The sequence below is a fragment of the Neltuma alba genome, unplaced genomic scaffold (assembly GCF_004799145.2).
Source record: "Neltuma alba isolate B1F8T4 unplaced genomic scaffold, ASM479914v2 tig00007759_pilon, whole genome shotgun sequence".
Lineage (NCBI taxonomy): Eukaryota > Viridiplantae > Streptophyta > Magnoliopsida > Fabales > Fabaceae > Neltuma > Neltuma alba.
Window position 1 is genome coordinate 1 of NW_021634859.1, and position 18,186 is coordinate 18,186.

Here is an 18,186-nt window from a genome sequence, read left to right on the forward strand (position 1 = left end):
TATCTATTTATTTGCCAGATGCCACTAACAACTATCCAGCAGAATTGGCACTTGAAATACAGCTACTGTTAGTGGTGGCTTTGTCTCCCGTGCCTTTCATGTGGCACACTGGCTGTAGGATATAAGCCATATCCTACCTTGTCAAATCCAAATTTACAAATTATGAACCAAAATACTGAATAATTTTGGGACACATATCTAGCCTTATCCTATGTGTACGGGCATTGGATCATGGTAGCATCACAATATTTCCCCCGTTTTTGAATTATTCTAAAACCTGAAAGAAACTTTTTGTCATTTGTTCAGTTCTATCTTCAACACATATTTTGAGTGAGTGTAGTCTCTTTATCAGACGTTCAAGCCCCAAAACCATGAAGTTCATCAAGCTATCCAACTTTTTCAATGCTACATTTCCATCATCTCTCTTCAACTTTCCATCTGCTGTGATTTTCACCTTTTCATTGGTAAGAATTCAGCTAACTCTAAGCTTAGTATCTACACCCAAAACTATGCTCAAATAAAGCAACGCTCAACCATTATTACATCATTAAAATAAGCATGAACGTCAGAATTTGCAAACTGAAGATGAGATGTTTATAAAACATATTATGATGAAGGTATCAAGATCATAACAAAAATTAGCATGCCTCAGAAATATCAAACAGAATCAAACATCTATGAGATGAAGAGAGCAGAGAACATGGCACAGTACTTGCTACATAGAGTCACTGAAATTTGATTAATCACAAACTTCATTTCGCAGAGGCATAATTCACTTTTTGCATAACATCTCCATTGGATGAAACCGAAGGATGAAATTCAGTTGCCTCATATATATCTGCAAAGTGACAGAAGCCAGCATCTTTACATAATGCCATTGCCGATACACAGCAAATTAACATGAACATCCATAAGATTTAACAAAAAATATGAGTAATATCATCTTTATCGCTAGAAGATTAATAGAATAAAGGTTTCATTGACGCTTGTTAATGCTCTGAAAGGAGTAGATGCAATGATCAATATCAACAACTTGTTCAGAATCAAATACGAATGAGCTAAAATTAAAATTATATTTCATGCAGATTAAAAAATAACATTCGAAAAAATATCATATTCACCTTCCTCTGCCTTTTGACACATCATGAAACATGAAAATATTAATAACCCCAAGCAAAACCAATCAACAGCTGTCTAGGTGCCAAGGCACGCTGATTAATTGCTCAGGTCATGAGAATTTAGTATTCGTTTCGTTTGTTCAATTGAATCAAAGAGTTGTACATATTAGCATCCAGGTTTATTGCACTAATTTTTGAACTACCCACTGGACTACTCTTTCTTTATCCCTTGTAAATAAGGCAAATGCAATATGAAAGGATATGCACACACTTTACATCTTCCGTCCACTCAGCCATTTCCTCAGAAAATTTCTAGTCTAGTATGTTCTCCTCTACTCTTACCCATTGTGCCAATTTTTATTCTTTGCCCATAAAACAACAGTAAGAGTACACATGCTTTTACAAATTCAACCATCTATCTTCTTTCCAGTTTATAAGTTCTATATTATCTGCCTATTATCATTTCATCGAGCCTAAAATTGTTGCTTTGTATTCAATAAAAAAAATATAAACAGCACAATATGCCTCCATGAGTAATAGAAAAGGAAAGGGGGGCAGTAGTTTTTCCACAGAAAGAGAATAGAAACGAATTTCCTTATAAAATGACTATTGTAAATACACCAAACCTAGAAGGACATGAAATGTGCTTTACTTTATAAATGGGCACCAGTACCTTAATAACATCATCAGAAACAATCCCAGAAAACTGACTAGAATCATCAGTTCCTCCAGCACCAAGCATACCTCGAGATAGCCAATTCAGCCATCCCCGTGATTTGCCAGAGTTGCGTTCATCATTGGAAGACTTTTCTGCAGGTATATCAACACCATTCACGCCGATGTCAGGTTTAGAACACCTCAAAAAGAATTCCTGTCAGCAAACACGCATGACAAGCTTTAAGAACCAGAGTTTACCATACTCTAATACAGCATTGTAATAGAGTAAACTTTACCCGTATAAGCCAATTAAATGAAGAGCCAAGTACCTGCATCTCATATTCTGCACCAGCCCGATAATTCAAAATGTCATCTACATCTGATTCTTTCTCCATTTGCTCCAGTTCTTGAAGAACCTCATCATCAACTGGCTAATAAAAACAAATTTAAAAAATGCAACTTTGCAATTAAAAAAATTACTGCCCTAAATAATAATAATAATAAGACATCAGCAAAATTGAATTTCTAATAGCATCACATTTGAAATAATAAACAAGATTATACGAAACTAACAATCCAAAACACAAACTCCAAAAGATCCTCATTGAAACCCAACAATAAAGAATTTTATATTACATAGATAGAAATGCATAAATGAAAATGTCTGTCGAAAGAAAAACAACAATCACCTGTTCTTGTCTAAGAAAATCCAGCTTGGTCTTGTATAAGTCAATGTACCTCCGACGATAGCTTCTATATTATAAAAACAAGGATATCATCAAGCAATGAAAGTGTCATGAATGTAAAATAGATTTCACATGGCAAAACCTCGAAAGATATCACATTTATCAAAGGTTTGATATTCCCTATGGCAAGGGTGAATCTTATTTTAGCCTTTAATTTTCTTCCAACAACAAACACACTTTATATGGTGTTCACGGTGAATACTCAGCTTTCAGAAGTAATTCAGTCTAGAAAATAATGCAGCAGCATCCTTAATTTGTGCATGTGTAACTTGTTGGATTGAAATTCACGGGACAACCAAAACCTCAAAATCCAGCATTATAAATTATCAATTATTTATAGAAAGGGTAATCTTTCCAAAGACTTACAATCGCTCCCCAAGGTATCTCCATGAGTTTTTCTTTAATTTCTTGCGAACATCTGAGAGGACAGATTCCTGTGCATAGCGCCACCATAATAATGGCCAGCCCTGAATTCTCCTCGATAAAGGGCTATGCCAAGGCCGATAACGACCATACCTACATATAACATATCCTATCAAATAAATATAAAACATATGTTTTAAAGGGGGGAATGCATCAAAAGAGAACAAAATACTAGATTATTCTAGATACAATAATGATAGTAATTACTGGGCTTATATCATCAGTCTATATTACTGTGGATGTTCATGCAAATGGACCCATTTCCTTGTAGTAAAATGCAATTTATAAATGATCAGACAACTATCTACTCAATGGTAGTATATAAAGACATCAGTTACAATACAACAGTTACAGTGTGAGACACACCGTTCTCTTAATCGACAAGTGCATACATAATCCCACACAATAAACATCTGGTGTAGCTGAGCCTCATCTAAAGAGACATCCTGATAAACACGAAACATATTATCAGGGTATGTAGGAGAGAAAAATAATAACACAATCAAAATTAACAAATGCCTTCAGAAAGTGTACAAACCAAACCAGTCAATTCAGCAGTAACAGAATACTGAGGAGCACTGTCATCAAGCTTTTCAGATCTGTTAGCCTAGAGGAGAAAAATCAATTAAAAAGAAAAGGCGATCAAAGTTTCAATTGCAATTAATGATCAGGTAATTATCCAGTAAAATGATAATTCATACCCAAAATTAGCAAAGAGTAAGCAGTAAGGGCAACATAATGAACCTATACAACAAAAAGGTCTAAAATTTTCCATTTCTTTTTTCCAAAATATATATATATATATATATAAGAAGATTGTAAGTAAATGAAAAATGCACCACACAATAGAACCAAAAAAACCCTGAAATGAGAAAAGCAAAAAAGAAAATTTAACTCGAAAGAGCCAATCCTTTTAATAATAAATTTAAGAAGAAGTTTATTGAGAAGAGATAACAATATGAAAAACAGAGGACAGATCATCCTCCTAAGTCAAAAGAAAGAAACTGGAAAGACTTTTTGGGAACAAAGAACTTCGATCCCTTTGTAAATCAAAAATGGACACCCCTGAGAAATCAATTCGCATCAATCCACAAGGAAGTCATCAAAGCCCTCCCCAAAGTACATGAGAAGGTGCAAACTACCATCAATGAATAAATACATAATTTATATCAGTTTCAAAGGACTATGGGACATGCTTCTCACTGTAGTTGACTGTCCAAAAGAACTGATTAAAATAACTGAATTATCTGCTCATGCGGTTCTCTGTGGTATAGCACAATTACTCCATCCATTTGCTTTATTCAATATTTCAATATACCTCATCATTTACAAGCCTCACACCTTATACAGGATTTGGCTTATCAACATTCATAACAGCCTCTTCTTCCTGACAAACCCATTCAGCCACCTAACTAATTCATTCCCTTCCCTTTATTACACAACACAATGTCCCTAACCCCCCACAGGGATAAGCCAAACTTACTGCCACACACTCGAATTTCATCATCCCATTACAAACACTACTTAAAACCTTCTCAAATCCTTTAATGACCATCAAAGGTTTTGATCCAGCCTTTGTTCAAATTGGTAATAGAGGAAAATTAGATCCTGGTGCAATAAAGTGTTATTTTCCTGGGTGTTCCCCGACTCAAATTGGGTATTGTTGCTAGCCATCTGCCTTAAGAAAATTTTTTGTCACAGTGAATGCAATAATTTATGATAACCAACCATATATTCCAAAATGCCCATCCAAGGGGAGGGTATGGATAATGAATGGATATTTTTTGGGTAAGCATAATGACTATCAGCTCTCATGCACCAGTGAACCCGCACATCTGACCACTACACCCACAGAAACTACCCAAACGGCCTTGAATTTAATATCAGTTCACAGTACAGCAACCAGTCCCAGAAATGTGTGAAAAGAACCCAGAACAGTGCCTAAGAATAAGAATGTTTGGAAGATACACCTATAGACTACTGGTCTACAAGATATACTAGTCATAATTAAGACAAAGGACAGAAGATGTAATGACTAATATGGAAAATATGATTCTCAGCTAAGATGTTTATACCGAAAACATGAAGGTTACATCACACGGTGCCAATATAGACTTGTAACTTTGGCCTTCAGATTTAATATTGCTTTGTGATGTGGAATTCCCCACATTGCCCAAAGCCACCAAGTCCAATGTCTCATGAAACATACTGGAATAAAACTCCAGTCCTCTAATCTCTATAGTTTTATTCACTTGGCCGACTCTCCCCCTTCCACTTGACAATCTGCAATATTGAAGAAAGACCACATCAAATCACAGCCGACTAATTCGTTAACATCTCAGATATATCGTGTTCTGCCTTCAAACAAATTTTACTAAAACAACCGCTCCAGTCTAGATCCATTAATGTTCTTTTCTGTGGTAATGATAAAACTTGGACTAGGAAAGGAACCATTCTAACAAAATACACTAAATATAACTGCACTTCAAACTCCAATGGAGATCAAGTGCTTCATAATCGAGCTTTGCCCTACATGTCCATTTGGCTCTACATTTTCTATTTATTTTCAGCCTGTCAGCCTCCTCCCTCCTTCATAAGGAAAAATGGTCAATATTCTCTCATCAATGGGCCAAAAAAAACATATTTTCAGGTTGTCTAATAAACTTAAGCAAAGACAATGCTACCACTAGTAACAATCAATCTCTCTAAGATAAAATACAAGTTGTTATTCAATTACAATTAAAACTAAGATGTAAGCGAGAACACTACCCAGTGAGGAGTTGTTGCTTCGTAATGGTCAAACTGGAAAACTTTAAACCAATCGAAATATTTCCCTGTAAGATTATAGTAAGGGTAAGCAAACATTCAGGATACATTATTGACAAACAAAAAAAAAATCCCTAGAAATGGTAGACTTTAATGCAGCATAAAGAACCCAAGGTTAATTGAAGGAAAAAAATGATGACAGAAAAGATAAACTTACTTGATCATTCTGTGTATCACTGTATAAAACATGGAAGTTTCTTATGGCCACTTGGATGCTGTCAAGAATCTAGAAGAAAAATAAAAGAGCACACATAATGCTGTATTATCACACGCAGAACAAGATAAGGCACAAACAAATGAAGAATGGAAGAAAGTAAACTAAGTTTGCGATATAGTGTTCGTCTTTGGTGTATGAAGAACCCATATTTACTGAATATCGCAACCAAAACAACAATCTTACCCAAGACTAAAAAAGTTTCATTTTTACTATTAATAAGGAATAAAGTTAGATTGAGATCCAAAAAAAAAATCATCCTCAGCAACGATGACATTGATAAAAGGACAAAGAAATCATACCTTTGCAGTGATGTAAGAAATGAAGGACTGACCAGCATGACTACCTGCAATTGAGGAACCACCGCTCCCTCAGAATCAGTGATAAGACCTTTAATCAATCCCCCATTAATACTTCAGTATTGTTCAAAAGGAATGTCCCTTTCAGATATGTTGGGTGAATTGACAGCATATATTTCAGTTTTTAAGGCTCTTTTGCTCTATGTTTTTCTAATTTTGTATAGCTAGTATGATCATGGATCCTATTAAATGCCAGTTCACTCTCAACAAAAGGTGACATATTCGAAATAAAGGTTCAAACTTTTTTAAGTTTCATGCTAAAAACATTTCAGTCAGAGAAAAGGCTATGATAGCTAACGATATCATACTTTTTCTTTACAAAGCAAAAGTTAAGAAATGGCACTACTAAGGCTATTTTTTGGTAGCAGCGTATTAGGACCCTAACAATTGCTTCCAGAACAAATTGCAAAGTCACCAATTAAAGAACAGAAGTCGAACAGAATATATTACTTCTACTTAAGAGCACAACCCTGTAATACATCTAAGCACATGATGATACGAAGACTATGCAAACTAAAAGCATTTGAGCTGCGGTGCAAAATCTTAATTTTCATTGATATAAGCGCCAATACATATAGTCTATGGAGGATTAATTCCCGATAAAAAGATAACCTAATTTCCTCCTAAGAATCATGATAGACAAGATATGATGAGATATGAAAATAAATCTAAAAGGTACATCAAAGATAATAAAAATAAACAAGAAACTAGGTTAATGGGATAATGGGCCTATAAGAGTGAAGCCCACAGCCAACACTATCCTTCAAGCTGGAAAAATAGATATTGATTATTCCCAGCTTGCCACTAAGCTCTTCAAACTTGACCTATGTAAGTGACTTAGTCATCACATCCACAAATTTGACTAGGAATGGCATTGCTCAGATATATAGACTCAGCTGCTTTTCAATGTTTCGGAAATTGTAGTTATTTCAATGACTCCTGTACTTCTCTTTTCCTTCTATGTTTCTTTTGGAGGACGCCTTCTCTTATTTTCTAACTTTGTAATTCCTTAATGAATTCCTTTCCCTATCAAAACAAGGGGAAAAAACGACTTACCACACACACGCCTGGACAGTTTTCCCAACTCAGCTGCTGCAAGTTTGGCCTTTTTCGCTGCAAACTCTCTCTTTTCAACAGCATACTCGCTCCACTAACACAGAGGAAACTCAAATTGCAAATAAATGGTATAACAATGTACTTGATAAAAAGAGCTTTGTCTCAAATGATATGCCTGAGTAAGTGGGCTTTCTTTTTTAATTGTCTCATACGGGAAAAGACATTTAACACAAAGAGAATCATACAAGAAAAAGGTAGAATACCATCCCAGAAGAAGAAAAGCATGCTGATAAAACCAAATATAAATCCAGAAGAATCAAGGTTAGATGTAGTAGTAGTAGATCCAAGAAATACCTCTTGATCCCCTCGTTGGGATGCAGAAATGAAGACATCCTCTAATACTATTATAATGGGATCCCAGCCAAGCTTTTTCCATGGAATTTTGATGCTTAACCTCCCAACTCGACCTGGCCATAATTTTCAATTTTCGTTAGGAATGAGTAAATACAAGCTTCTATGCACAAGCTGCCAGCCACCATTATTAGAAAACCATTCATCAGAAATTGTCACGTTTTTAAGGACGCAGTTCCAGTACCTTGCTTCAGAGCAAATGGCAGTTGGAGATAATCAAACGCTTCAAGTATCAGCTCCACATTCTCCAGTAATACTTCCTCTTTGTGACAATACATAATTAACCCCAGCATCAGTTCAAAAACACCCTTCATTTAAAAGTGCTAATATCCACACACACACACACACACACACACACACACAGAGAGTTAGAAGCCATCACGCTTAAAATTACTAGAACACATGTTTATAGATTATAAGGCATAAAATATGGCAAACTCTCCAAATCAAATGTGGAAACAAATCCTCTCAAGCGCTAGGAAACATCAGCCTGTTGATTAAAGAAGAAACTGCGGACCTCTTAAGAAATTAAAAAGTGAACTGAGCACCAAACGAATATATATGAATGTCCCGAAAACCACAGTCGTGATAAAAACTATCAAAGTCGTAAGGGAATATCACTGCAACAAAAGTATCCCAAACATAAATAATTGCAAGCTCAGTGCGTCCAAACAGTCGGTTCTCATGTGGGTGCATCTTCACATACAGACGTTAATAGACATTTAGTCGCTAATTATACGACAAAATCAACTTCAAGAAGATTATTAACAGCTCAGAGAAAATAAAATAATAACCAGACGAACACTAGAAAATCTGACGTACCATTCCAAAGAGTGATCTTCAGCTGCTCTTTCTGGATATCTTTGACATATCGGCCTAGGTAACCCAGAAGCACCTGACGAACTAATCCTTCGAACATTGCCGGACTATTGTCTTCACAACATCAGTATTGCTTAGTATAACTGAAATAAATAAACCGTAACCATGTCAGCGAAACCCGAAAATTTAAGTAACTAAACACTACAATATACAAACATATAAACAAAAACCAGACTCTCCCCCTCCCCCATGAATAAAAGACAAGTCAAAGAGTCTTCATTTACCCTGCAAAATTTACAGTGATTAAGCCAAATTCGTCCCTCCCCCACCTGCTGGGAGGCCTCATGCCGTTCACGAGCTGGTCGTACTACAACGGAGAAGGGACCAGACAAGACTACAGCGTGTCGATGAGATACCTGAACACTGGGATGGTTGGCGACTCCCCGCCTTGCGACTCAGCGCTCTGCAACTACACCGCGGCAAATGCCGGAAGGCGCCCAGATTTTTTATTTTTTTTTTCGGGGCGAAAAGAACGCGGGCAGAGCGTTCGTTTGGCGCAAGAAATGCCCATTCGTTTAACCCGGTGATTAATCAGATTGGGTTAAACGGCCCACTAGCCGCTGTCATTTTTTTAAAATGACTTTTCAGATTTTGGGCTTTACCCAAAGAGACTGCCTTAGAATTTTATTTTGAACTCTAATATGACCAAGAAAATGAGAAAGAAAAGGAAGAATTACAAAGAAAGAATTATTGTGAGGTCTGAAAAAAAAATTATAAAATAAATCTTAAAATTTGTTATTTTATATTTTGAAATTTGTCATTACAGGTTACTTATATTATTATTAGGATTTTTTAGTAATTATTTTTCTTTTTTAGAACCTCATTATAATTCTCCCAATTATAATCAGGTCCTAATAAAGGGATTTTCATTGACAATTGAAAGGTATGCAATGGCAAGTTTCATAATAAAAAAATAACAATATGTTCATATTAGTCACTTGTCATTGGAACTTCTTGACAATTAGATTTTTTTTCTTGAAACCTCATGATAACTCTCCCAAAAGAAAAAAAAAAAAAAAGCATGGGGTTGTGGGGTTTTCCTCAGTCCTCACGGCGCCAAAGCAACAACTATGACGTAATCAATTGTCTTATTTTGTGAATTATCACTAACATCGATCATCATCAATTAATTATCAATTGAATATCAATCAATCAATTTTTTAGGGGTACTTAGGTGGGTAAAGGGGGCTGTCTTTTTTTCCCCTTTGAACGCAGATACCATTTAAAGTAATCCTATTTGAGGTATTGTTATACATTAAATATAAATACTTCTTCCAGTAAAAATTCAAACTAATCACTCTCGCTAACCCCATTTCTATTAATTAGGTTGTGGTTTTTATAGCATGAATAAGTTTGTTCAAAAAACAAATAGCACCATTACGGAGTTCACAGCATGAAAAGTTCTGACCCAACAAACAGAAGCATCCGATATGAAGTTCATGCAAACCACTTTAAGTTACATATGCATGTATTTGTGTATGCATAATAACCACTTAAGTTTTAAACAGAATGAAAGAAATTATAAGGCTGCTTAATTTTCAAAAAGTTAATAAATAGTCACTGCCAATATTCAATACGAGGTATTTAACATAATTCATCATTTTAATGTGATTAACAAATATATATAATGTGAAACTTATAAAAAAATTGTCTACAGGAGAAAAACATTATCAATCCCAAACTACTCGTTTGGTACACTAAAACTAATATTAATGCGGATATGGATGAATTTGATAACATGCTTGATATGAGGTTTCAAATTAAAAATGAATTTATGGGAGGTGAAATTGTAAAACTTGGGGCGGTAAATTGGAAATCAATTCCATCAATTTTGATGAAAGAGGAATTAGAAATTTTTCCGATTCCATCCTATCAACACAAACATGGTGATGGAAATCATTTTCATTTTCATGTGGCCCAATTCCATCGTACCAAACAGACCATAACCCTCGTTATAAAATGGCATTGCTCAATTAACTCGGTTACAACAATATTAACAAATATCTGACAGTTCTGAACTGCAAAAAACTGAAAAATACATAGCAATAACTAACAACAGACTACTTTCCCCCTCATGTGTGATGTTTAGGATTCCTCATGAGACAAGGCAAGGGACGGAAAGTCAGTCCCTAGAAACAAGACATCTGAATGGAGCTTTCCTGTCCAAGTCTTACGGAGTTGACATAATCTGTGGGACAATGTGCAGAAATACCAGGAAGAACCAATCCTTGTACTCTTGCAAATATGCGGAACCACCCTTCCTTATAGTCCGGTCCATAAATGTAGCCTATTGCTAAGCTTCTCATTAACTCCCATACAGCATTCAGATGTTTTGGTATGAAACGTCTCATTCCAAAGAAATTTTTATTCGGCTCCTCATTCAATCTCTTCAGAATTGGGTGCCCCACCAAAATTAAAAACGGAAAACAAATCAGCACCTTAAAGAACACAATTTTCTAGATCCAGCATACAAAAACTGATCAATAATCCAATCATAACAGAACCAAGTAGTTGCAGGTCCCATTGAATAGTGCAGCTCATTTCTCAAACTCTATACAATACATCAAACTCACACTAGTAGTTCATCTCTTGAAATATGTATCTTGCATACGTATTTGTCTGTTTATAAACAAATCCAATCAATCTATCTTCTGCATACCAAGTGCATGCAATAATATTTCATAAAACAAAATGAACTCATGTCATTTCAACTACTAAAGTGAATTAAAAATTCAACAAAGTTAGGACTGAAACTAGGTGGCTTTCACTTTAATGAAGTTAGAATAAAAAAGTGTATGCTAGGACTTGGCGTCATGGTAAGCTGGTAACCACGAAAAACAAGGCAAAGATGATATAATATGGGTCTGTGTGTTGAGATAGAAGAATGACATACCAAAAACAACAAACTAAATTAGGAAATGGAAGATAGAAAACAAATACCTACCTGTTCAATGTAAAAGCTGTTATAGTAAAGGCACACTCCAAAATGTTTGTACAAGAAGGTTTTATCATCATAAGGCAACCTCGGCACAAGATCATTACAGTAGACGATCCTGAAGTACCTTTGAAAAGGATGTTGCAGATGAGCTTCCATGAACCTTCCAAGTTGCTCATTTCCAATCCTGGGTTGGCCATATGTGTAAACTCCCAGAAGCCTTTCCATTATCTCCGTCTCTTCATGAAAAATCAGCACTGTTGGAAACAATATGGCTAAAGCTCCACCCAAGCTATGCCCAGTAACTACAAACTTTGCATTCTTGTGCTCATTTAACAAGCTTTTGAGTCTCTCCCTAACGATATAATATGCAGTTCTCTCATCTTTCTTCAATGGTGTCTTAGAATCACAAGAATGATCCCATTCCCATCCACCTTGATCTGAATCAGATTCATTGTTTGATGACGCATTTGAGCAGCTTAACTTCTCATTTTTCCTTTGAATGTGTTTGTAAAAGCTCGTGGGTTCGATTCTGCTGCCTAAGCCTAAGGCTTCCAGGAACCCCATGTGGATTTTTCCCAAGTTTGGGATCTCATACCAGGAGTAATCAAAATCAGTACTCCAATCATCAGCATCGAAAGGTTCAGTGCCCCTAAAGCTGACTGCTACCAAGTTTGCATCTTCGATGTTGTTACAGAAAATAAACACTTGGGTGGACAACTCCTTTTGGAAATCTATCATTTACATACACAGAAAGAAAGATTACTAAACAATGTTAGCATAAGGCATAACGATATACAAGTAACTCGTGAATTTTTTTGCACAGCATTCTAGCATGCCTCCCATAATATCTTACCATTCCAGCAATCATAGAAATCCACAAAGTGCATCTGTCATTCAAAAGAAATAAATTTACTTTCTTCTCTAAAGTATATGGCTAAGTACCCTGTGTACTGAAATTGTAACTTTCAAAGAGATTGGAGCAACTTACCTTCCAGTGATGGTTCACAACACTTTTGATGACTTTGGCATTCTCATACGCCAGCTTGGAAGCCATCATGCAGAGATCCATTAAAGCTCTGTTTCCCATTTCTGGCTTAAATATGCTCTCTCTGTGTATAGAATCCCCGCCACTAATGTTTGCTTTCGCTAACTCTTGGTCCCTGTAAAGATCAACCCTACCATCTAAGTGACCAATTGTGCTGATAAAAGTGTCTGTGTCCCTCCGCGGTACCACCACTTTACCTGTTCAAAACCAATTACAACGGTCAATTAATTATGCCAAGAGTTTTACGATTTTGACATATAACTAACTGTAATACTTTTTTTTTTGGGGTCGAAATAACTTATTGTAAGTAATAGCAATTCAACAAAATTTTCGCTTTCTACAAGGTCGTCACAGGTTAAGAGCGGCGAGCACTGTTTGATAATCTTGAAATCTTTTTTTTTCTCTTCACAGTTCAGAAGACATTGTACTCAAAGACAGCTAGTCTTAACCACAAATATTTTAGTTGCAAGAATACAGAGATTCATGTTCAGGTAGCCAGAAACAGAGATGACAGTGAGTAGCACAAGATTAAATAACCATTCAAAACATCGCAGTACCACGGATGATGTTGTAAAGTAGACCAAGCAAGTTTCCATTCTGGAACAGAAGATTCAACAGAAAGTCAACCAAGCAGCCAGTCCACTGCATAGGCTTGGCCAAAAGAGCAATGATCTTGCGAACCACAATGGAAACCATAATAACCCATCTGTGATCATCATTATCCATGTCACGACTACCAGGTGGTCCCTCTTTAACATCGTAGTTGGTCTCCAAAAACTTCTCAAAACTCTGTTTGTCACCCCTGATAGTGTAGCTTAGCAAATCCCTTATGCCACCATTCTCTGGGCGAACAATCAAATACCTAAAAGCCAAATAGTATCGCACATTAGCAATGTCAATTCTTTCAAGTAACACTCTGGGATTAAAAACCTTGCATGCATGCAGCCGATTTGAAGGAGTGTAGTTGGTGTGCAAAGACCAGTCAAGTGTGACTGTTTGAGAATCTCTGAATATAATATAAAACAGTTGCCGAACCCAAAAAAATGAGGCACCTGAAGCCATAATCGCCCGTCGGCTTTTCATCCATTAGCTCGCGAGAAGCTTCATCGTCAATGGCGTGATCAATCTCCACAGACATGACTGCTAGATTGTGCGGATTGGCTTTGGGAAAGCAGAATGAATCTGGTTGAATTTATACGGAGGCGTAATGATCATTCGGGGTTACGTGTAGGCAAGTAGTGCTAGGTCCAAGTAACAAGCAACCTTGTTAAACTCCAGAAAGTAATATGTACTTTTGGGGCGAAAATCGGGGGAAGCATAGTGGTTTTGGGTTTCGGGTACCTATCAATATGAGAATATTATGACACCGGCCATCGTGGTCAAAAGTGTCGTCAACTTCTTTGAAATTACTGCGTACCGTTATAAGAAGTTTAAATATAAGGCCCAATTCACATTGTTTTTTATATTTATTTATTTTTTTAAGATAATAATGATTATAGTTGTAGCCAATAAACTTAATTAGCAATGATATTTTAAAAAAGATAATACATATTTATTACAAATAACTAACTTAACTAATTTTTTAATTTACTTAAATTAATTAACTATTAAATGTGGTATTATATATAAGTATAAGAAATCGCTGTCATATGTCTGCAAAATGATACTCCTCTGGTCCTTAATATATAACCTAATTATTGATTTAATTTTAATTCTAAATATCAGACTTATTTCTCATATTTATTAGTTTTTCTTAAATTACCTTATGGATACTCCCTTAACCATAATCAAGTAGAAGAGGAAAAAAAATATTAAAAAAAATAATTATAGTATTTTAAGAAAATCATATCATAATTCTTATAATTAATTAACTTACTTAACTTTCTTAATCTAATCAAATTAATTCAATAGGTTTTATATTAAAAACCAGAGAAACATAATAAATATATTGGTCGGCAAGCATTCCTCAAACAGAACGTGCGTAGTCTCATGCGGCCGCGCATCCTATGATTCCTATCCGTCCTTTTCCCTTCGCCCACTGAAGATACGGTTCCCAGTATTTTAATGCGATTTTTCAACCTTTTTCAACTTAGTTATTATTTTTCTAATTATGTAATATTTGATAGTATCATCTGCCGGATTGATTTCTGCGGAATCGTTAATGGAAAATGACTCTCTAGATTTATTTATACAGAATTTATACTTAAAAAGGTGTTGACATCGGAAGGTTTTTAGTTGAATTCAAGATATCAATTATGGTTGTTCTGGCATGAAACTGGTGACTAAGAATAAAAATATTATTTGATATTTACAAATCCATTTATCTTATTTTATTGTATTTCTTTATGCATAAGAAAATATTGGTAAGGGAACAGTTTCTTTTAAGTAATATGTTTGTTGTGAACATGTGACAGGCAACCTCCTTGTTTTCTTGAACATATTTTGGCCTTTGTGCTGTGAATCACTGAATTGTGATGGCCAAGGCGCCTCCAAAAACGCTGCCCTTTACGACTCAAAGGCACGGGCCTCTGAGCCAATTGGGCCGAATAGCAGTTTTTTGTGAAACAGAAATTGGATGCGTTTGTAACGACTTTCCTCGCCTCCCGGCAAAGGGTTTGTTTAGATTGACTTGGGAGATGTTGGAATGGAAACCTAATCATAGTTTGAGAAGTGATTTTATAGTATACGAAGTAAATATATAGAGGATTTTATCTCGATTTGTAAAAAAGTACTTTTGAAAAGTACTTCTCATGCCATCTAAACACCCATTATAAGTAGCTTTTCAAATGTAATTTATAGAATACGAGATAAACATGTCAAGAAAGTTTTATCTCAACTTACGTGAACTTGCTTAAAAGTTCATTTTGAACGGGACTCCAAACAAGCCGAAAGCTTCCCTTCCCTAGCTTCTCTTTTTCTTGTTCAAGGAAAAATTCCAAAAGATTTGAAATTATTAAATCTCAAATCAGATTTGATGCAATACTGTAATGAGTTTTTACAACACTAGACTTATAAATAACAACAAATTTTTGTAGGAATTCTTTATTTGGGATTTAATAATTTCATTTCAAACTTCTTGTCGTGGGATTCACCATTTCTTTAATGTAAATATCTTCTCTCTTTTTTGGTTATTTTTCATCTAACGAGAATAACTCATGTGCTCATTATAATTAGAAAGAGATCATACTTATAGTTACAAAGAGATCATGCTCTTACATGCATTATATTGAGTTTATAAATGAGATCAAACGTGCAATTACTTGTTTATGGGAGAACTTTCATACCACAAAATTATAAAGCAATTGACCTGATTGACTCATTTCTCCAACTTCACTAAGTTGGCACTTTTTCATCATTGTAATAGCTTCATGCCATCCCTTTTTGTCGCATTTAGATGTAGTTGGGATAAAACCTTAGACCTCGTGCCACACGACTTGTGTCACTAGATCAAATAGTCTTTGGCCTTGTCATTGATTTTAATACAGCGACATTTTAAGTAGTCAATGCTGGTTCAGGGTAAAAATAGGATGCGCTATGGAAATTCTCACGAGTTGTGTGTGTATTTGGCCGGCTAAATCCTCATGATACAAAGAAAAGGAAGTATGAAATTTTTATTTCTCTCAATCTCGTACAAAATGTAATTCTACTTCATTAATTTTTATCTTTATTTCATTAAAATATTCTATCCAAGAAAATGTAATCTTATAAAGTGTTAAGTACTGTTGGATACTAAATATAACCATGTTTTGCAATAGAAACGTGAATCTTTATTTGTTACGTTACGAGAAATTAGTTTTTTTTTGTTAGACTCAATCCCTGTTAGTTAGATATTGTTTGCATAAACCAAACTAACCCTAAGCGTAGGATTTAAATCTATAGTCCCATAATAGCCCACCATGTGCGTGTTACTTCAGGTAGGGGTTTGCCATTTCATGATCCAGCTGCTTGTTCACTGTATATCCGAGCAGACCCAAAGATTTTGGGGGAAAAAACGTGGGTCAGTCACATTATAACAAGCACTGCCTTCAAACAATGACAACAACGATTGTCCAGCAAAATTTATACACGTACACACAAAATATTAGGTGAACATTTTTATGTGCGGAAGAAGCCGACAAAATCTTGAGTTGGAAGATACTGATTTAGGGGTGAAAATAAAAATAAAGTGTGATCACATGTATCCTCGCTAAAACACGAGAACAAAGAGCCAAGTGTGATTTTACGTATCTGCTAAGCAGTTCAAGTCTCCATTCCGAACCCATTTAATTAAGTTGTTTATATTTTTATGTACATCTAAGTCTGGAAAAAAATTTTAAAAAAAATCATTCATTATAAAATTTATTGCCCAAATATACCTGAAATTCGTTAAAGAATCTAGGCGCAACTTATCTCTGATTTTTCAACTGCACACAACCTAATTTTAACCATATGTAAAAGAAACATATTTGCAGATAGCTAAATATATGCTGTATATATGACCTCCGGTTCTAATTATAAAACTATGTTTATATACTACAAATAAAATCTTATAATTAGGACTGGAGGTAATATTTAAAGAAAAGCTATATTCGCTCAGGAACATGAATCTTTAGGTACATTTGTATAATAAATTTTATAGCAGGAAATTTTCATCAATTTTTTCTTTTAAATTATATATTTCGTGGATATGCTCCAATACCAATAAAGCATATAGCTTAATATAAACATTTAATATATCTGATCCATTATACGTGATTTCAATAATAAATCAAATTAGTGCACATAATTTATTAATATCTAGACCTCGATCGACTCTTAATAGACATTTAAAACAAACAAACTTGCAACCCCGCGGAGTTAGGTCGACTGGTTGGGGTCGTCCTAGCTTAACTACGGATCTCGAGTTCGAGATGTGGGAACGCAGCACTCCAAGGGGCCAGGGGGCGCCGTCCGTATGGATCCTTGCAAGCCCCCGAATCCGAATTAGTCTGGGGACGTTGTCACGACTGAAAGACGCCTATTTCCTTAGAATACCGGATGGAGTAATCCAAAAAATAAAAAATAAACAAACTTGCGTAGTTACCCAGGGATCACGTGAAATCATATTCAGGATTTTTGTTGTACTTTCACATGTAACTTTAGATCCCTATTCTCACTTTATTCGTGAAACTCTTCCCAGTCTGTGATCTGACCTTTATCCCATGCTAAATTCTTTAAGATATTATCCAATTTACATGGTATCTCTAAAATTTATCAGGATATAAAATCTCTATCCATCTCAACTACCTTTAAGATGCTTATAATATTTTTAATATGCTAATTATCTCAAATTTAAATTTAAAATACTCAGTTTAAATTTTTAGAGTGAGGCTATTATTGTTGGATCAAGAGATCCCGAGTAAGTTGTCAATACTATCTCCATTTTTTAATATAAGATCTCATTTAACTTTGATTTTGATCATAAATATAAGATCTCAATCTATTTTGTCTCTAATATTTATGTATTTTTTTCAAAATAGTCCTTATAATAATAAT

At 35.0% G+C, this 18,186-nt stretch overlaps 2 protein-coding genes across 2 annotated transcripts; both read right to left on the minus strand.

The window, feature by feature from the left end:
* Positions 1-1,791: 1,791 nt before the first annotated feature.
* On the minus strand, positions 1,792-9,103 carry LOC114753188 (putative vacuolar protein sorting-associated protein 13A; the record flags this gene model as incomplete). The annotated part of the gene is made up of 15 exons (XM_028941847.1): positions 8,914-9,103; positions 8,633-8,772; positions 7,995-8,072; positions 7,754-7,866; positions 7,400-7,493; positions 6,287-6,330; positions 5,928-5,996; positions 5,714-5,778; positions 5,020-5,227; positions 3,483-3,551; positions 3,311-3,390; positions 2,888-3,037; positions 2,465-2,528; positions 2,105-2,206; positions 1,792-1,989 (listed from the first exon to the last, which is right to left on the minus strand). Coding segments are annotated over exons 2-15 (1,431 nt in total), but the record flags the coding sequence as incomplete, so codon positions are not given.
* Positions 9,104-10,586: 1,483 nt separating this feature from the next.
* Positions 10,587-13,876, minus strand: LOC114753190 (uncharacterized). The gene is made up of 6 exons (XM_028941849.1): positions 13,725-13,876; positions 13,230-13,534; positions 12,616-12,869; positions 12,481-12,514; positions 11,634-12,358; positions 10,587-11,076 (listed from the first exon to the last, which is right to left on the minus strand). The coding sequence occupies exons 1-6, from the start codon at positions 13,808-13,810 to the stop codon at positions 10,819-10,821; spliced, it is 1,662 nt and encodes a 553-aa protein (XP_028797682.1). The 5' UTR covers positions 13,811-13,876; the 3' UTR covers positions 10,587-10,818.
* Positions 13,877-18,186: the final 4,310 nt, after the last annotated feature.